Below are 15,945 nucleotides of genomic sequence, written 5' to 3' on the forward strand. Positions count from 1 at the left end.
CCCAAGTTTCTTTCTTCACTACCGCAGGGTGAGGGGGTTGCAGGGGGACAGGAAGGTGCTTGATGGCTTCTCTTCCTTCTGCCCGTTTGTTTCCTTTGATGGGGCTTGGGGGGGGGGGGGGGTATTGGTAATAATAACCAAGCCACCCACGGAGGACACTGGGATGCTTTCTCTTCCTGGGAACCCCCGGCACTGGCCACAGGCCTCCTGCCCCCCTTGCCTTCCCGGGGGCACACAGGACCCCAGAAGATGCCCCGTGGGTGGTCTTTGCAGTAAGGGTATCACGACAGGCATTGGTTTGATACTTAGAGAGCATTGAGTGACCCATGTGATGAAATTAATGTTCCCTGCCAGACCTGAGCTAGACCCCCAGCCCGGGCTCCTCCACGGGCAGGACTATGACTCCGCAGGGCACAGAGCAGCATCGGGACGTCCCTGCTGGTGACTGAGCCCCGGCTGTCCCATGTGCCTCTGCCTGGGCTCTGTCCACCAGCAGGCTCCAGCCTCCCTCGCCGCGGCTGGTATGTGCTGAGGGTGTCAGCGGCAGGGACCGTCCTCCTGTTCCCCGCATGCACCCCTCACCCTGCCCCGGGCCTTGCTCAGATGTGTAGCAGGTGCCCCCGGCTGGAAGAGGACAGTCCCAGCTTTGTACAAAAGACCCCTGGGGGCAGGCGCATAGGGCAGCTGTCTTGGGGGGTCTGGCCTTTCTCAGCCCTTCACCCTTTCTAGAAGGATGCTCCTGGGAAATGATGTTCTTAGAGCAAACAGTCCGCGTCAGCTGGACCCAGAGAGTCACACAGGCTCAGAAGGAGTCACGGAAGATTCTAGCTGTATCTGAGGACAGCGTCTGGGTTTCTAGCTGGCGGTGCGGCCAGCTCGGAAAGTATTGAGAGGCTCACTCCGACACCCAGAGGTAGAGCTTATACCTCCCAAAACCCGTGCCCGAAGTCGGACCGCACGTCAAAGAACCGTGTGGAGTCCCGGGCCGCGCGGTGGGGAATTGGGGGAAAACTCGGAGTCCTTCTGCCTCTCTGCCCGTACCCCCTCCTTCCTGGGGTCCTCGGGGGTGTTTGATTCTCTTGTATGAGCCTCTGGAGGAAAAGCTTGGGTTTGAGGACGCTCCAGAATGGACTTCTCTCGTCTAGAAGCCCTGCTAGCTTGTGTCCTGTGTTAAGTGGGGATCCAAAGCTAAGAGTAAACACTGTATTTCAGGTTAGATACCTGTTACCTGCTGCTATTTTTAAGTCAATCCCGGGATCGTTAACGGAGCTAATGTAAGTGAGGCCATTTCTAAAAAAACCTGAAGTGCCACGTAATGGAAAGTCGGGGTATTAACATGATTTCCGGCCGAGGATCCTATGGCCCATTCAGGAGTAAATCTTGAAGAGCCTGGGTGCTGGAGATAACAGTGCGTGCGTGTGTGTGTCTGTGTGTGTTTGCTCATGGGCGCGTGTGGGCATGCATTTGCACAAACGTGTGCGTGTGTGTGCACTTGTTTGTGCAAGAGGCCAGGAGGGTGAGACGGACGGTAAGGGGAGACGCTCCTTCGGCTGGGGGTTGCAGCGTGAGGCGCTGGGTTCAGATCCCAGCCTCAGTGCTCCCTAACTGGGGGGCCCCATCTGTCCTTGTGTGTGCCTCACGAGCTTTGCTCGACAGCGTGGGGGAGGAAGGCGGCTTCATACACCCGCAGGAAGTGTGGTTTCACGGAGGCTGGAGTGGGAGCCGGAATCCCAACCACGGCGCGCCCATGTGAGTACAGGCTGCCTGCCTTATAATCGGGTGCCCGCCCCACGGGGTGCTCCGTAGTGACCGTCCCGGGGCCACAGCTAGGATGCAGATGAGGGCCGCAGGGGACCTGACTGCTCGTTACCCCCACTCCAACCGCCTCCTTAGGAAGCTGGCCAGCAGGTGCCTCCAGCCACACCCTTTGGTGTTGAGGGAACTAATGGTGGGTGGCCAGAGTGCCACATTCTCGCTGGGGGGCCCGAGAGGGGCTCACTCGGTGTGGGAAAAGCGCAATGCTAAGTCCTGTGGATAAGGGGAGGGGCCAACATTCCGCCCCAAGGGCCTGGCGCCCGTGCGAGGGCTTCTCGCCGCCCCAGTTACCCAGCAAACACCCCCCCAGACCCTGCTGGCCGCTACCATCTGAGCCCGAAGACCTAGAAGCCCGGGCCTGTCGTAGGGAACCTGGAGACTGGGAGCGGGGCGGACCTGTCAACGGGCCACCACGCCCCATTTTAACGGCCGCCCCGCAAACACCCCATCTCCCACACTCATAACACCCGCTCATTAGGACCTCGTTGCTCTGTCACTGGCTCAACGTGTTGTCCTCCACCACGTGGCTGAATTTAAAGGCCTTGGACTCTCTTTAAAGGGTCAGTAATTCTTGGGGTCCGCGGTGCAGTGTCAAGGGGTGAGGGCACCTGGTGGCTGATATCCTGGGCATCGGGGCTGTCCTCCGGCAGAGGTTAAACCCATGAGTCCTCCTAAGCATTTTTCCAGATGGCAGGAGAGACACGAGGCCAATCCGTGGAGGCCAACATCGCTTGGGTTTAGAGAGTTAGCCAACTGCTTTGTCATTAGGTCGACCGAATTAGGAGAGAAAACTGTAGGAGACGATGTTCGATGTTCAAGTCTTGGGAGTTTCAAGGGGCAGCGTGTCTCCAGCCCCCGTCCAGAAGAGGCGGACTTGGCGGCACTCCCCACCCCCACGGAGCAGCCGTATTTATAAAGCATTTTGCCTGGAGATACCCTGTCCCTTCTCATTCCTTCTCCCGAGGACTGCCAACGGATGGCAGAACTAATACCATCATTTTATCGGGGAGACAACTTGAGCGGGGTAATTACAGCATCATGCGCTGCCCTAGTTTTGTTAAATTACTCCCGTGGGCAGTGGGCAGGGAAGCAGCTGGAGAGCTGAATGCCCTGGGTCCTGGCCCATTCTGGTGGGCAAGGGGTGCCAGGCGCCCCTTTCAGCTACAGACCCAAACGAGCTCAGTTCTATGCTCTCATCTGTCTGTTGCTAAAGCCACTCATCCCCCCCACCCCACCCCGAACACTCAGCGCGTGCACGCATCTGGTTCCACACTGGTGAAAGGGACTTTCAGGAGGATGTACCTAAAACGTAGCCTTCCGCAGAGCCTGGCCAGGAAACTCCTTCCCATGGTCACTAGTGGGAGTTTTGTCGAGTCGGGAGCTCAGCCTCCCTTCCAGCACCTGCATTTACAGAGACCAGCGGCCCGAGGCCCTGAGAGCGCCCGGGCATTGCACACAGGGTCCAGTGGTCTTCATGTCCTGCACATTTCCAGGGAATAGGTTCACAGCCTTTATCGGTTTCTCAAAGGGGCTGTGACCCCGAGCAGTGAGGAACTACTGATCAGAATCTTGGATCCCTTGTTTCTTCCAGGCTGCTTGCAAGCAAGGCTCTGATTTTCAGCCACAGCTACTTTCTAGCTAACCGGAGGCGGGGGGACAATCACCTGCACTGTTGAGCAGGCCTGGCCCGATGCACGGTCTATAGATGACACGGTGGCGCCTTTCTTCCTTATATAAAAAAAACACAACTTTTTAATTCCGGTTTATGTATAGACAACAAAACAAAAATTAACTTTCTGCTTAGACGCAACATCAATTCAAGTGTGATTCGAAGTTCATCAGAAAAGCTTTAAGTCATGTCTTCGACTGCTCAGCCCTTACGTTTTGTGCATGGTGGATTTTAACTCTCTCGTGGCAAATCGGAAACTAAACCAGGAATGTTCTGAGTATGTTCCCACAGGCTTGTAGAGAGGCGATAGCACTGTGCGCGCTTACAACACGATAACGGATTGCCTTCCTTCCTGGCAGCCGCAAACCCAAGTTGCCCTGGGTCGGATCATACGAGCCGTGGGCTGAGAGCACCATCAGATTATTTCACTGATTTTTAGGGGAGAAGAACAGGGGAGGCTTCCGTTTTGTTTTTTGTTTTTTTTGTTTTTTTGTTTTTTAAGATTTTATTTATTTCTCAGAGAGAGAGAGGGAGAGAGAGCAAGCACAGGCAGACAGAATGGCAGGCAGAGGCAGAGGGAGAAGCAGGCTCCCTGACGAGCAAGGAGCCTGATATGGGACTCGATCCCAGGACACTGGGATCATGACCTGAGCCGAAGGCAGCTGCTTAACCAACTGAGCCACCCAGGCGTCCCAGAGGCTTCCGTTTTTTTAACTCGGTAGCTTTGCAAAGCTCTTTGATTTGTCTGTTGCTTCTCGCGTGAGGACAAGGCAGGGTCAGCGTCCTGTGTCACCCGGTCACCTGTTACCTCGTGTCACCCTTGCGGCTGGCCCCGGGAGCCCGTTCTGCAGAGGGGTCCAGGGGCAGCAGGTGACATCACGCACCCAGCGTTTCAGCTGTGGCTTCAGAGCCTCTGCTCGAGCGGCTGCCCTGCCTGCCAGGTACCAGCAGCTGTTCTGAACTCGCGTCGGGAAAATTCCACGGCTCCCTGCAGGAACAGCGGGCTGGCAGCCGGGCCGGTTTCAATGGGAAATTTGAGAAGAGACCTGGGCCTTCTAGAACTCTTTTAAATTTGGTGACTCAAACCGTTTACAAGTTTGTTACCTCCCCTCCCCACCCCTTGTGACCGCCTGTGACATGAGCAGGGTCCTGGGGTCTGGGAAGCAGGAAACCAAGGCTTCAGAGGGTCCGAGGGGGCTGGGTTTCGGTAGAGAAACTGAGGACACAGGGAAACGCTGAAGCCCTCAGGGAAGGAGGCTGGGGTTCACCCTCTGAGTCCGTCACAACTCTCTGACTTTCCACTGCCTGGCTGGGTGTTGCACCCCAGGCTGGTCCCAGGACCGGGATGCTGACCGCGGAGGTGCCCCGAGGGGAGTTGACTCCCGCCCTGCCCATGGACCTCACCATGTGAGCAGCTCACATCCTGCATCCACCGTAATGGGGAAAGGGGCGCGCCATCGTGGACTCCTGGCCAGTGGGTCCTGGCCCTTTCGCTCCTGGGCAGGTCCAGGGTGCTCTTGTGTAAAATGGGAATGTGGGGAAAAGGAAGGCCCCTGACCCACAGAGCAGTGGGAGATGGAGGACGTGATGCTTGAAGACCTTCCGGCCTGTGGCTGCTCCTGCGGCCCCCAGCCAGCCTGTGCCAGGACAAACAGGCCAGGACAGTCCTCAGCAGAGCATGGCCACCCTCCATGACCTCCTAAGGACATTAGTGATGGCTGTGGCCCCTTCACGTGGACCCTGGGATCTTCATCCGGCAGGTACCTCCGCAGGCCCGTGATGACCGGGTACCACCAGGCCTCAATCAGCCCATTCCCCTGATCTCTTTCGAGGTGGCTCTCCCGGCCCCACTGTGGTGGGCCACAGCCTGGCCTGGCCATGTGGCCATGCTCTGGCGTGGGTATGGCAGGCAGGAGGACGGACAGTTGGCTCTTTATGCCTAAAGGCCAGTGAGCCACAGGCCTCTCTCCAGAGGACCCCTTGCCTTCAGAGTCTCAAAAGATACATGGACTGAAGGGGGGGTTCAAGCTGGGGGTTGGGCTTTGGGAACAGCAGAGGGGGCGGGGCTGTGCTTGGCTGGCAGGTCCTGTCCCTGTCACTGAGAACTCACACCAAGTTTGTTTTCCAGGAACTTGGGCAAGTCGGGCCTGCGGGTCTCCTGCCTGGGGCTCGGTGAGTGTGGGGGCTCCCTTGGTCCAGTGCCATCCAGGGAGGCCAGGGCTTTGGGAGGGCTGAAGGGGCCAGCCCTGGGGTCAGGGTTGGGAGCCAGGATTAGGGGGATGGTGAGACTCAGTTGCCACGGCAACCAGGAGGTTGGGGGGTGCCTCAGGAGAGGGATAGGGGAGGCGAGGGAAGTACCAGGGGCCTTGTGCACGCACAGACCCTGCCTCACACCAGAAAATCAGAGAAGGCCCCTGGCCCCAGGTGTGTCCGGAGAGCATCTTCTCTCCTTGCGAGACTGAGTCCTCATAGAGGGTGGATGGCTTGTGCCCTTTTATCTAGGCTTTCCCCAGATGTGAGCTCTGTTCCCAGAATACACTGTCCCTCCCCCTCCCTGGTACCCACAGTATGTTCCCGACGCACCTCTGAACACAGACACACGCACACATACACGCACACACGTGTGCCACCCAGCAAGCACAAGGGCGTGGCTGTCAGATTGGCCCGGTTTCGGGGGGGGGGGCATCCCTCATCCTGCTCCCTGGGGCAGGTCACCAGAGTAGGAGCCCATCGGCTTGAGCCCCAACAAGCATTTCAAAGACCTGCAGTCCTTTGCCTGCTCCGGGCACTTCCTGTCCCCTGGTTTGGTGTCCCCAAGAGAGGGAGACTTGCCCTTGCCCTGAAGGCCTAGTGTCCCCACGTGCTGAGGACGGGCTCACTGCAGAGCAAGTGGCATGGTGGCCTGTGGCTGTCCCCCAGGCCCTGCAGCCTGAGGGCAGAGCACCCTGGGTGTGGGGGCAGGATGGCAAGCTCCCTGGAGAGGTTCTCTGATTTGAGCCCATGTGTTTCCTTCCAGGAACATGGGTGACCTTCGGAGGCCAGATCACCGATGAGGTAAGACGGGGCTCCCGCAGGCTGCAGGTCCCAGCAGAGGCTGGCCACGGTGGGCACCTGGTTGAGTCCGCCCCGTGGACCACCGGACCGGCGCTCACAGTGGCCGCTGCAGCCTCCCTCGTGCCGCCGCTCAAGGGTGCCGTGGCCCTCTGGATCAGCAGGAAGGGTGAGGGGAGCCACAGCAGCATTAAAAGATGCCAAATCCGGTGCCTGCCCTCCCCAGCTGGGTGCCTTGGGACGTCTGTGATCCCCAAAAGGCCCAGAATCTCGGGTTCCTCACCTGCATAGCACCCAGTCCCCCACTAGCCAGGGAAGTCCAGGGGCTCCTCTTCTCCCAAGTACACAGCTGGGCGTCTTTCTAAGCTGCTCGGGCAGAGTACCCCACGGGATCTGCAACTTCAGCCCGCATCTGCTGGGGTCTTTAGAAAGCAGAGTCTGCGAATACCCAGCCCCCGCCGTCCATCCCCACCCCGCCCATTTCCCCTTGCGGTCTTTCTAGCTGTCGTTCAGCCTGTGCTCGCCAGCCTGGTGCGCTCGCCGGGGCTCCTCTCTGCCCGTGTGAGCAGGTGCCCCCAGCGTCTGTCGGGGAAGGGCTTGCGCACCCCCAGGCTGGGCGCACTTCTGGGCAGCAGAGTGATTCTCTGCTCTGTGACGTCTGCTCTGAGAGCCCTGGACATGTGCCCGCGGAGCTGTCCTTCCGGCTGCCCTGCTTACTCTCAGGAAGGTGCATTTACAAATTCATAAGTGCACTCATCGGAGACCTCCTTTCCTGTGTTTGCCCAGTCAAGTTTCCGAAGGAAAAGCTTTGCTTCTGTCAAAATCTACATGTATTTCATTTGCGCTTTTTCCCTTTTTCCTGTCATGACAGCAGCCGGCTGCAGAGTGCCTCGCCCTTGTTTTGAGGCTCTAGCTCTGGACGGCCTCAGGGGAAAGGAGTTTTTGAGGTTCAGGAAATTGCTTTGCCTTTAGCCACCGGATTGGTGGCAAGCACTTAGCATAGAAGGTCAGAGCCCCAGAGCCCGTGTGGTTCACCCAAAATCACTATGTCTGAATCATCTCTTCCCCTTTTGCTGGGGTGGGGGGTGGTGGTGTGTGACTTCATTTCCAAATGGCATTTGCTACCCCGTGCGTGAGGTCCTTGTGAGAAAGATCCAGAGAAGTGACTGGGTGGTAAGCATCCAGCTTAGGCAATTTATGTCCCCAACGGATGCCTTGCACCCAAAGAGTATTGATGAACGACCCAGCGGCCGCCCTGCTGGCTCCGGCCTCTGCCCCGTCTCCATCACATAGACAGTGACTCGTATGAAGATACTAGAAGTCATTTCTTGATGACACAAAGCTAGGAGGACAGCAGCTACAATACATGACAGATTTGGGGTTCTCAGAGGTCCTGGCAGGTGAAAAGGATTGAGCGAAGGAACAAGCAGAATTTTCGCATTAAATTCTACAGTTAGTGTCCAAAAAAATCAATACATCAGGGAGGAGGGGCCCACCTTGCCACGGTTCAGATGAAGAATGGCCACGTCTTTTTCTTTAGCTGGCTGCCTGCCCGGTCCGAGCCAGCGGGGTTGGAACCACAGGGAATCCAGGGCCATCCTGAGCTACAGAGGAACATGTGTGCTGACCTACACTGGGGAGACCACAAGTCCCCCGGGTGTCCCCAGGGAGTGCACCACTGGGAGCGCCATGTTCCTTGCTAAGCACGTGTCCAGAGGAAGGTGGACGGCCTCCTAAGGAACCCAGAAACACAGTCCCGGTTTTACAGCAAGACCCCGCGATGCCAGGGAGACGCAGAAATGAGGACTGGGTAGATTTCATGTGGCAAAGGGTGGGGGTCCCGTGGCAGGACCTGCAGATGTCCGTGAGCAGCAACCCATAGGCCAGATCTGGCCCCGTCTGAGTTTTTTCTTTTATGTTTTTTGTTTTTTACTTTTAATCAAATATATGAGACATAAAATTGGCTATTTTCACCATTTTTGTTGTGGTTAAAATATGCAGAACATTAAATTTACCATATTAATCATTTTTAAGTGTAAAATTCCGTGGTATTAAGTACATTCTCTTCGCTGGGCAACCATCACCATGGTCTGCCTCCGAAAGTTTTCATCACCGTAAACAGAACTGCAACCGTGAGGGAGGAACTCCCCAGCCCCTGGTAACCTCTACTCTACTCTCTGCCTCTATGAATTCCACAACCCGTTTTTTATAAATAAAGTTTTATTGGTAGGCAGCCACGCCCATTCATTTGCATAGAGTCTGGGGCCACTTTCCCGTTAGAAGTTGCTGCAGAGACTGTCCGGCCTGCAGAGATGAAAGCGTGTTCTCTCGGGTCCTTCACAGAGAAAGTCTGCCATTGCCTGTCCTCTGTCTGCAAATGTCTGTGGGGCTGTGGCCTTGGGGACAGAGTCCGTGGGGGCCGGACAGAGCAGAGCCAGACCTCAGAGGAAGCAGATGGTGTTAGCAAACCTCTAATTTTGTAGCCAAGGGTGGGAGCTGGCCTGGTCAGAGTCAGGTTTCCAAGTTCTAGTCCAATGCCCTTTCTGTGACCTCACATGGCAGCTCAAGGAAAAAACTCCTTCTCGGACCATGTGCTCAGAACAGCCTGGGCACCGGAAATCTAACAAGGGTGGTAGTGACAAACTTGACATTTACTGTGACACTCGACCCTGTATCAACCCAGGGAGGCAGGTGCCGTTACCCTATTTGGAGGAATTAGAGCCCCAGAGATGAAGCAGGTGCCTGCGGTCTTACCTGGAGACTCATGATCGGGGAATGGCACCCGGTGCCTGCCTCAGAGCCCACGGCCAGCTCCCAGCTCGGGGGCGGGATGACGTCCCCTGGCCCCCAAGTAGGGACAGCAGGGAAGAGACCCGCATGGCTCCTGAAGTCCCTCCTGCCTTGGGTTTCCGAGACTCTAACTCTGATGTTGGAAAAATCTGGACAGTCTCAATATAAAGGCTCCGTCCCGTAAAGCAGGACTCATCCACAGAGCGTAAGTCTCTGGGACTCACGGCTTACAGAATGACATGGGGACAGACCCAGGAGCCAGCGTGTGGCAAACAGCACCAACACTGGTCTGTATGTGAGAGCCACCGTCTTACAGGGGAAAAGCATATATTCACGTAGGAACATCTGCAAGAGAGGGCACCTGGGCGTTTCAGTCAGATGAGGATCCGACCCTTGATCTGGGCTCCGTCCCAATCTCAGGGTCGAGAGATCGAGCCCCACGTCGGGCTCTGTTCTCAGCCAGGAGTCTGCTTGAGATTCTGTCACTCCTTCTGCCCCGACTCACGCGCGTGCGTGCGCACACTCTCTCTCCACGCCCTGCCTCTAGAATAAATAAATAAACCTTTAAAGAAGAGCGTGGGAGAGGAGTGCTACGAAATCAGAGCAGGACAGGAAAATAAAATCACAGCCTGGAAAATCCCCTCCCTCACTCTTTTCTGGTGTCGTTGGGGTGGTCGTGGGTGCTGCCATCTTCCTGGCTGAGCGACAGGTGAGATGGGGAGGGGATCCTCGACCCCCAACCTGCTGACCTGTCCGGCCTGGCCGGCCTCGCAGCATCGGCCAGTGCAGGCAGCCAGGGACGGTGTCCGCACGGCTCACACCTGCTCAGCCCCTGCCGAGTGCCGTCCCCCGCCCCGCGCTGTCTCTCTGGAGGGGGGGACAGACAGTAAGCACACGTTACCTCCGAGGGCTAGAAGTGTCCGGTGGCTGCATTAGCAAACAACCACCGTCTGAGTGGTTTTAGATCGAGAGACATTTATTTTCTCACAGGCCCGGAGGTCCGAAGTCCAGAGTCAGGACCACAGAGCTGAAATCAAGGCGTCAGTAGGGTCGCACTCCCAGGGGAGCCTCTGGGGGAGGAGACTGGCTTCTCCCACGCTCCTCCAGCTTCTGGTGGCCGCCTCGCTCCAGCGTCTGCCTCCCTCCTCTAAAGACACCCGTGGTAGCGTTCAGGGACCACCTGATAATCCAGGGTTGTCTCCCACCTCAAGACCCTTCATGGAGGCACATCCACAAAGATCCTTTTTCTACCCAAGAGACCACTCACAGGCTCCAGGAGCCCTTATTTAATCAAACACAGAGAACACGGGCACAGAGAAAGGAGGCCCGAGGTGCAGACTCCCGTTTATGCAGGACGGTCAGGGCGGGGGAGACAAGAGTGAGCCCGTGATGACTCCGAGAGAGAGCATTCCAGGCCAGAGGAGGAGGCCGCAGGAGGAGCCCCAGGTTGAGAGGCGGGGGCAGAGGTGAGGGAGCAGATCTGGTGGGGACCTTGGCTTTGATCATCTGTGACATAGAAGTCACAGTGGAAATTTGACCTGACTTCACTCAAGAGGCTCACTCTGGCTGCTCCGCGGAGGACGGCAGTCCCCCAAGGATGGGGGGAGGGTCTCCTCGGATTGGAACGTATGCACGAATCCCCTGGAAGGCCAGTTAACATGTGGGTTCTGCTGGGCCAGGCCTGGGGCAGAGCCGGGGACCCGGCATGGCTGGTGCTGGTCCACGGACCACCGTTGGCCCCGTGCAGGGTGCCGGGGGCAAGGACAGAAGCAGAGAGAGGGGCTACCACAGAAACGCCGCCTCTGGCTCGGACCACTTGGTGGGGGGTGGGAGGGTCCGACTCTGGGTCAGCTTCCAGGAGTTGCTGGCAGGACTGGCCGAAGGTGCCGATGCTGGAGTAGGAGAAAGACGAGTGAGGAGGGTGCCGGGCGCTGGACGGGAGCACGGGACGGGCGAGCACGGCACGCGGCCCTCCTCCGCACACCCCAGCCTCTCTGCCTGCAACTCCCGCTCCTCCGCCTGCCCCCCCCCCCGACTTCCTGCAGGACAGACCCCTGCCCACCCTCCAGACCCAGCCCCGGAAATGCTCGCACACCCTCCAACAGGCAGGAACCCTGAAGGCACCCCGTTCAGTTCAGCAAGTCACCCCATCACAGAAAGACAGATGCTGGAGGACGCCCCCCAGGCCTTCTAGAAGCAGATGGGCGGGCGCCGGGGGCTAGGGCAGGGAAGAGTGGAAAGCTGGTGTCTCGTGGGGACCGAGCTTCTGTTTGGGAAGGTGGGGGCGTTCTGGAGGCCAGCGTGGGTGAGGGTTGCACAACATGCCTGTCCTTCATGCCACAGAAGGGCACACATAAAAATGGCTAAAAGAGTCCATCTTACGTAAGCATGCCTTACCACACTTTTTAAATTGTATATAATTTTTTTGAGAAAGAACGAAGCCGATTTCTACGAACTAACATGGGTTGGTTTCTGAGATGTAGTGGAAGTGGGAAGAGCAAAGCTCAAAACACCTGTAGCACGCCGTTCTCCGGGTGAGCAAGGCGGGCGCCGGGGGAGGGAGGCAGGGTCTGAACGTGAGGTTAAAGCCGTGGTGCTGAGTCACCTCTGCTCAGAGCCCTCTCCAGGAGGCAGTGGGCACCCCTACGTCCTCTGTATACCCTGGCTAGGGCCCCAGCATGGGGCGCTCTCCCGGCAGGGGTCGGGGGCTCGGTGGGACACATCCCTAAAAAGTCAGGTTGAAGACAGAGATGACCCGGCGAAGGAAGCTGGTGTGCCTGGAGGTTTGGAGGGGAGGAAAGGGGCCCCAGGATGCAGAGAGACGCAGGGGAAGGGGGGAGCCGGCTCCCTGGAGGGTCATGGTTGCACCTGATACATGATTACCCTTGAGCTCCACTGGAGCCAACCAGCCCTGTGGATCCAGAAAATTCATCCACCAATGGCCTTTCTTCTGCCCTGGGCTCTCTGACTCAAATGACAGCCGCTAACTAATGAGGGTGCACCCTGGCCTGCTCGGTATCAGAAATCTTTGGGGTTCATTGCCAGCATTTGAAAAATCGGGAGATTTTTACCACCCCAAATACCCTGGTCTCTAGCTTCTCTTGAAAAATCACAAGATGTAGCCACGCTGAGCAGCCTTCCCAGAGGCAGTAAATGAGCATCAGTGCCCCCACCCCAGTGTCCCCACAGGCCGGCAGCCTCACTGTCCATACCTGCCTGGCCCAGGGGGCTTCGGAGTTTGGGATGGAGAGAACTTCCACAACGCTGAACAGGGCTGGGTTTTCGTCCCACCGTTTCTGAGGGCTGTTAAGTGTGACTCACCTGACCCCGGGTAGCTGGGGAGGGAGGCTTGGCACTTTGAACTGAGCTTTGGGAAGCGGTGGGGGGAGTTTGCATCCGTGACTCTCTCAAAGGGGCACGATCCAGAGGACAAGCAGCGATCTCTGCCACATCCTGGAGGGGCTGATTGTGGCAGGGGGCGCTTGCCCACCCCCGCCCCCAGCGGCTCAAGCCTCACCCCCACTACCAAGGCGTGGTGGGGCACAGTCGCATCTGGGGAACCAGCTAACTCTGGTGGCAGGCGCGTGCCCCTCGGGCATCGGGCATCAGCCCCTCCACCTGGCTGGAGATGCAGCCAGCCGAGGCTGGAGATGCTCGCTGAGCACGGCAGTTTCTCCATCTGCAAACAATAGTCTTTTCGTCCTGGTATGGCTGCTGGGAAGGAATTGGGGGGCGGGGGTGCAGCAAACAGCCAGAGGACACACTCCAGCCATAGCTTTAAGAAAGAATTCGTTCTGCCAGGATCCATTGCACCTCTGTTGGGGGCTGTGTTCAACCCAGTATAGGGGCTAAGCTTTGTGGTGACCCAAGAGATGGGGTCCTTGTTCGCAGGAAACTCACAGCCCCAGGGCTGTTCCTTCATTCATTTTGTCTTCTTTCCTCCCTGTGGGTCCGCTCCTGAGGGCTGCCTCCGTGCCTGTCCCATGGCAGGAGAGGACGAGGGGAGCCCCGGAGGGCACGGCCTGCACACACAGGAGGCACCCCAGGCCACGAGATTATGCCCTGGAGCTCCCCCCACCCCCAGCCTGGCGGGCATGTGCTGCCCACAGTGGCTCTGGTTTTCTCGTTTCAGATGGCAGAGCAGCTAATGACCTTGGCCTATGACAACGGCATCAACCTTTTCGATACCGCAGAAGTCTACGCAGCTGGCAAGTACGTGTCTTTTCTCGTGGGGATGATGTGGTGTGGGCCACAGCTTCCCTGGGAAGAGCCAGTGCTTTGGTCCTTGGTCCCAAGCGCCCACAAACGTCCCTCACACTCTGCCTGCTTTTTTAAACTCAGAATGGTCTTAGAAGGTTGTTTTCCTGGGGCCAAAATTACAGGACGCTTGGACACTGGCCACTCGCTAAACCCCCCATGTGTCCAAGCCCTGAGATGACCACAGTCCCTCTGGTGCCTCAGATGCCAGGCTGGGCACGAGCCAGACCAGGCTGCGGTCCCGGGCTCTCCTGCAGCCAGCCCCGCGAGTCTGACATACTCATGTGCTAATGGTACCGTGAGGCCTCTCGAGCTGCGGAGAGCAGAGTCTGGCCAGCCCAGCCCTGCAGGAAGCACTCCCACCTTGGCAGTGAACTTCCCTCCTCAATTATGTAAAAGCCCTCTTCAGCCAAGGCTGCTGGCTCCAATGTTAAAGACTAGCGGTAATCAAATCATCCACTCTCCTGCATCGGGTTTCCAAAAGTCAGCTTTTGTTTGTGAAGTCATTTGTTGGCTCTCTGTTCACTCTCCCTCCGGCCCCTCCTGCCTGGGCCGAGCCAAGTTCCCATCAGCCGGCTTGGCTGCAGCCCGGCTGGCTGTGCTCGGTGGCCCCGGGGCTAGCACCTGCCTCTAAGGCTCTGGGTCATTACCTGCAGCCAGCAATGGGCCCAGAGCCCTGAGAATGGGAAACCAGCTGGACCTTCTCTCCAGTCCCAGCCCAGGGTCTGAGGACCTAACGGCTCTGGGGACCTCCTCTGGGAGCCCCAAGATCTCCTCCAGCCCCCCTCGGCAGCCCTCAGCCCCTCCGGATGCGCCGGCCCCTCCCCAGTGCTGCATCCTAGCGGCTCTTCCCAGGAAAGTGAAATGCTTTCCAGACAGATGAACTAAAGCCAGAGGATCAGAGGTAGTACAGCCCTGCCAAGCTCACAGGCGCTCCCCGGGCTCTGCACCCCAGCCCGTGTGCCCGCCCTGCTGCCCGTGAGAGCGTGCAGGAAGCCACTCCGTGCCACCGCCTCTGGCCCCCAAGGGCCCACCATGCGCACCGACCCCACACACCCCACACTCTCTGTGTCCCCATCGTCACTGCTCAACTCCAGCTCCCACCACCCCCGGGACCACCACTGGCTTTTCTCCCTTCCTCCTGTTCTGATCTGTTTGTTCCACAAACGAGGGACCGAGGAATCGCAGGAAGAGGCCAAGGGCTGAGTGAATTTCTGCACATCTTGACCACAGACGAAGAGCGTTCACAATGTAAGCTGAACAGCTTGCAAATTCGAGCCCGTTAGTCCTGAGCGCGTGACTCAGGCACTTTCCTGACGGGGATGTAGCGCTGGGTGCGGATCGTTCTCCGTCTGTTGCTTTTGCTCAGAAACATTGTGCTACGAGCAGAAAGTTCTTCAGAGTTAATCCAGGCCCGCAGTGCCAAGCAGGGCTGGGGCAGCCCGCGACCCTGCGACCCCACGACCCCGCGAGCCCCAGCCTGGGGCAGGGCCAGAGCGACCCCGGAAAGAACGGAGAGCGGGCAGCGTGGCATCTGTCCCTCTGTTGTCCAAAAGCAAGACACGAGAGAGTCGCGTGTGCCCACACACCTGAATGCACCACACGCGTACGCACACACCCACGCGCGCCCTACAGGAAATTCAGCCCCTGGCCCCGAACACTTGGGAATGGGATGGCGCTGACCTTGCCAAGCAGGACATCAGCTCCTTCGTTCTCTGAAGAGCAGGAGCGACTTCCTGCTCAGACAGGCGCCCGAAGGGTCACCGCCCGCGGCCACCTTCGTGGGGAACGACAACCTCCTGCAGGCTCTCTCCTCTTTCTGGAGTGAACTGCCCAAGCCAAGAGGAGCCTTGTTAGCAGCCTGGCCCTCTGGCCTCAGTGGCATCCTCACGGAGGGGACCACGGTGGGGTGAGGTTGAGTGTCTCTGCCACGCTCTAATGAAATCCCCATGTCTCGGTCTTTCTTGCAGGGCTGAAGTGGTATTAGGAAACATCATCAAGAAGAAGGGGTGGAGGTAATGACCCTGTTCTGTCTGGGACGGCGTCCGGGGTGCACACGGGGAGAAGCCCGAAGGAAGCCGGTGGGAGGGAAGGGGGCGCGGCGAGGGGCAGGCGCACACCGAGGAGCAGGTGCACACCGGGTCCTGCGCCGGCGTCGGCTCGGGTCCCGCTGCCGATCTTGCCTCTTTGGCACCAAGGGGCTCAGGGCTGCCCTCCGTGACCCTTGGGCAGCCGGCCAGTCCTTCTAAAGCCTGGAAGTGTCGGGATTTTTCTCACCAGGAAGGGGAGAATGTTCCAGAAAGGAGGCAGCCCTGTGCTCCCTCTGCAGGGTGAGCGTAGTCGCACCGTGTGGGGCTGTGGTG

General features: G+C 58.1%; 1 protein-coding gene across 8 annotated transcripts in view; it reads left to right on the top strand.

Annotated features, from left to right (window-relative positions):
- Positions 1-15,945, top strand: part of KCNAB2 (potassium voltage-gated channel subfamily A regulatory beta subunit 2) — an 81,577-nt gene that overhangs the window by 50,463 nt on the left and 15,169 nt on the right. For all 8 annotated transcript variants that reach the window (XM_059137157.1, XM_059137162.1, XM_059137163.1 and 5 more), the window contains 4 exons: positions 5,613-5,656; positions 6,501-6,538; positions 13,458-13,537; positions 15,553-15,597. In XM_059137157.1, the coding sequence (XP_058993140.1) occupies positions 5,613-5,656; positions 6,501-6,538; positions 13,458-13,537; positions 15,553-15,597 (207 nt within the window). The remainder of the gene's footprint in view (positions 1-5,612; positions 5,657-6,500; positions 6,539-13,457; positions 13,538-15,552; positions 15,598-15,945) is intronic.

Source organism: Mustela lutreola, chromosome 10 (genome assembly GCF_030435805.1).
Source record: "Mustela lutreola isolate mMusLut2 chromosome 10, mMusLut2.pri, whole genome shotgun sequence".
NCBI lineage: Eukaryota > Metazoa > Chordata > Mammalia > Carnivora > Mustelidae > Mustela > Mustela lutreola.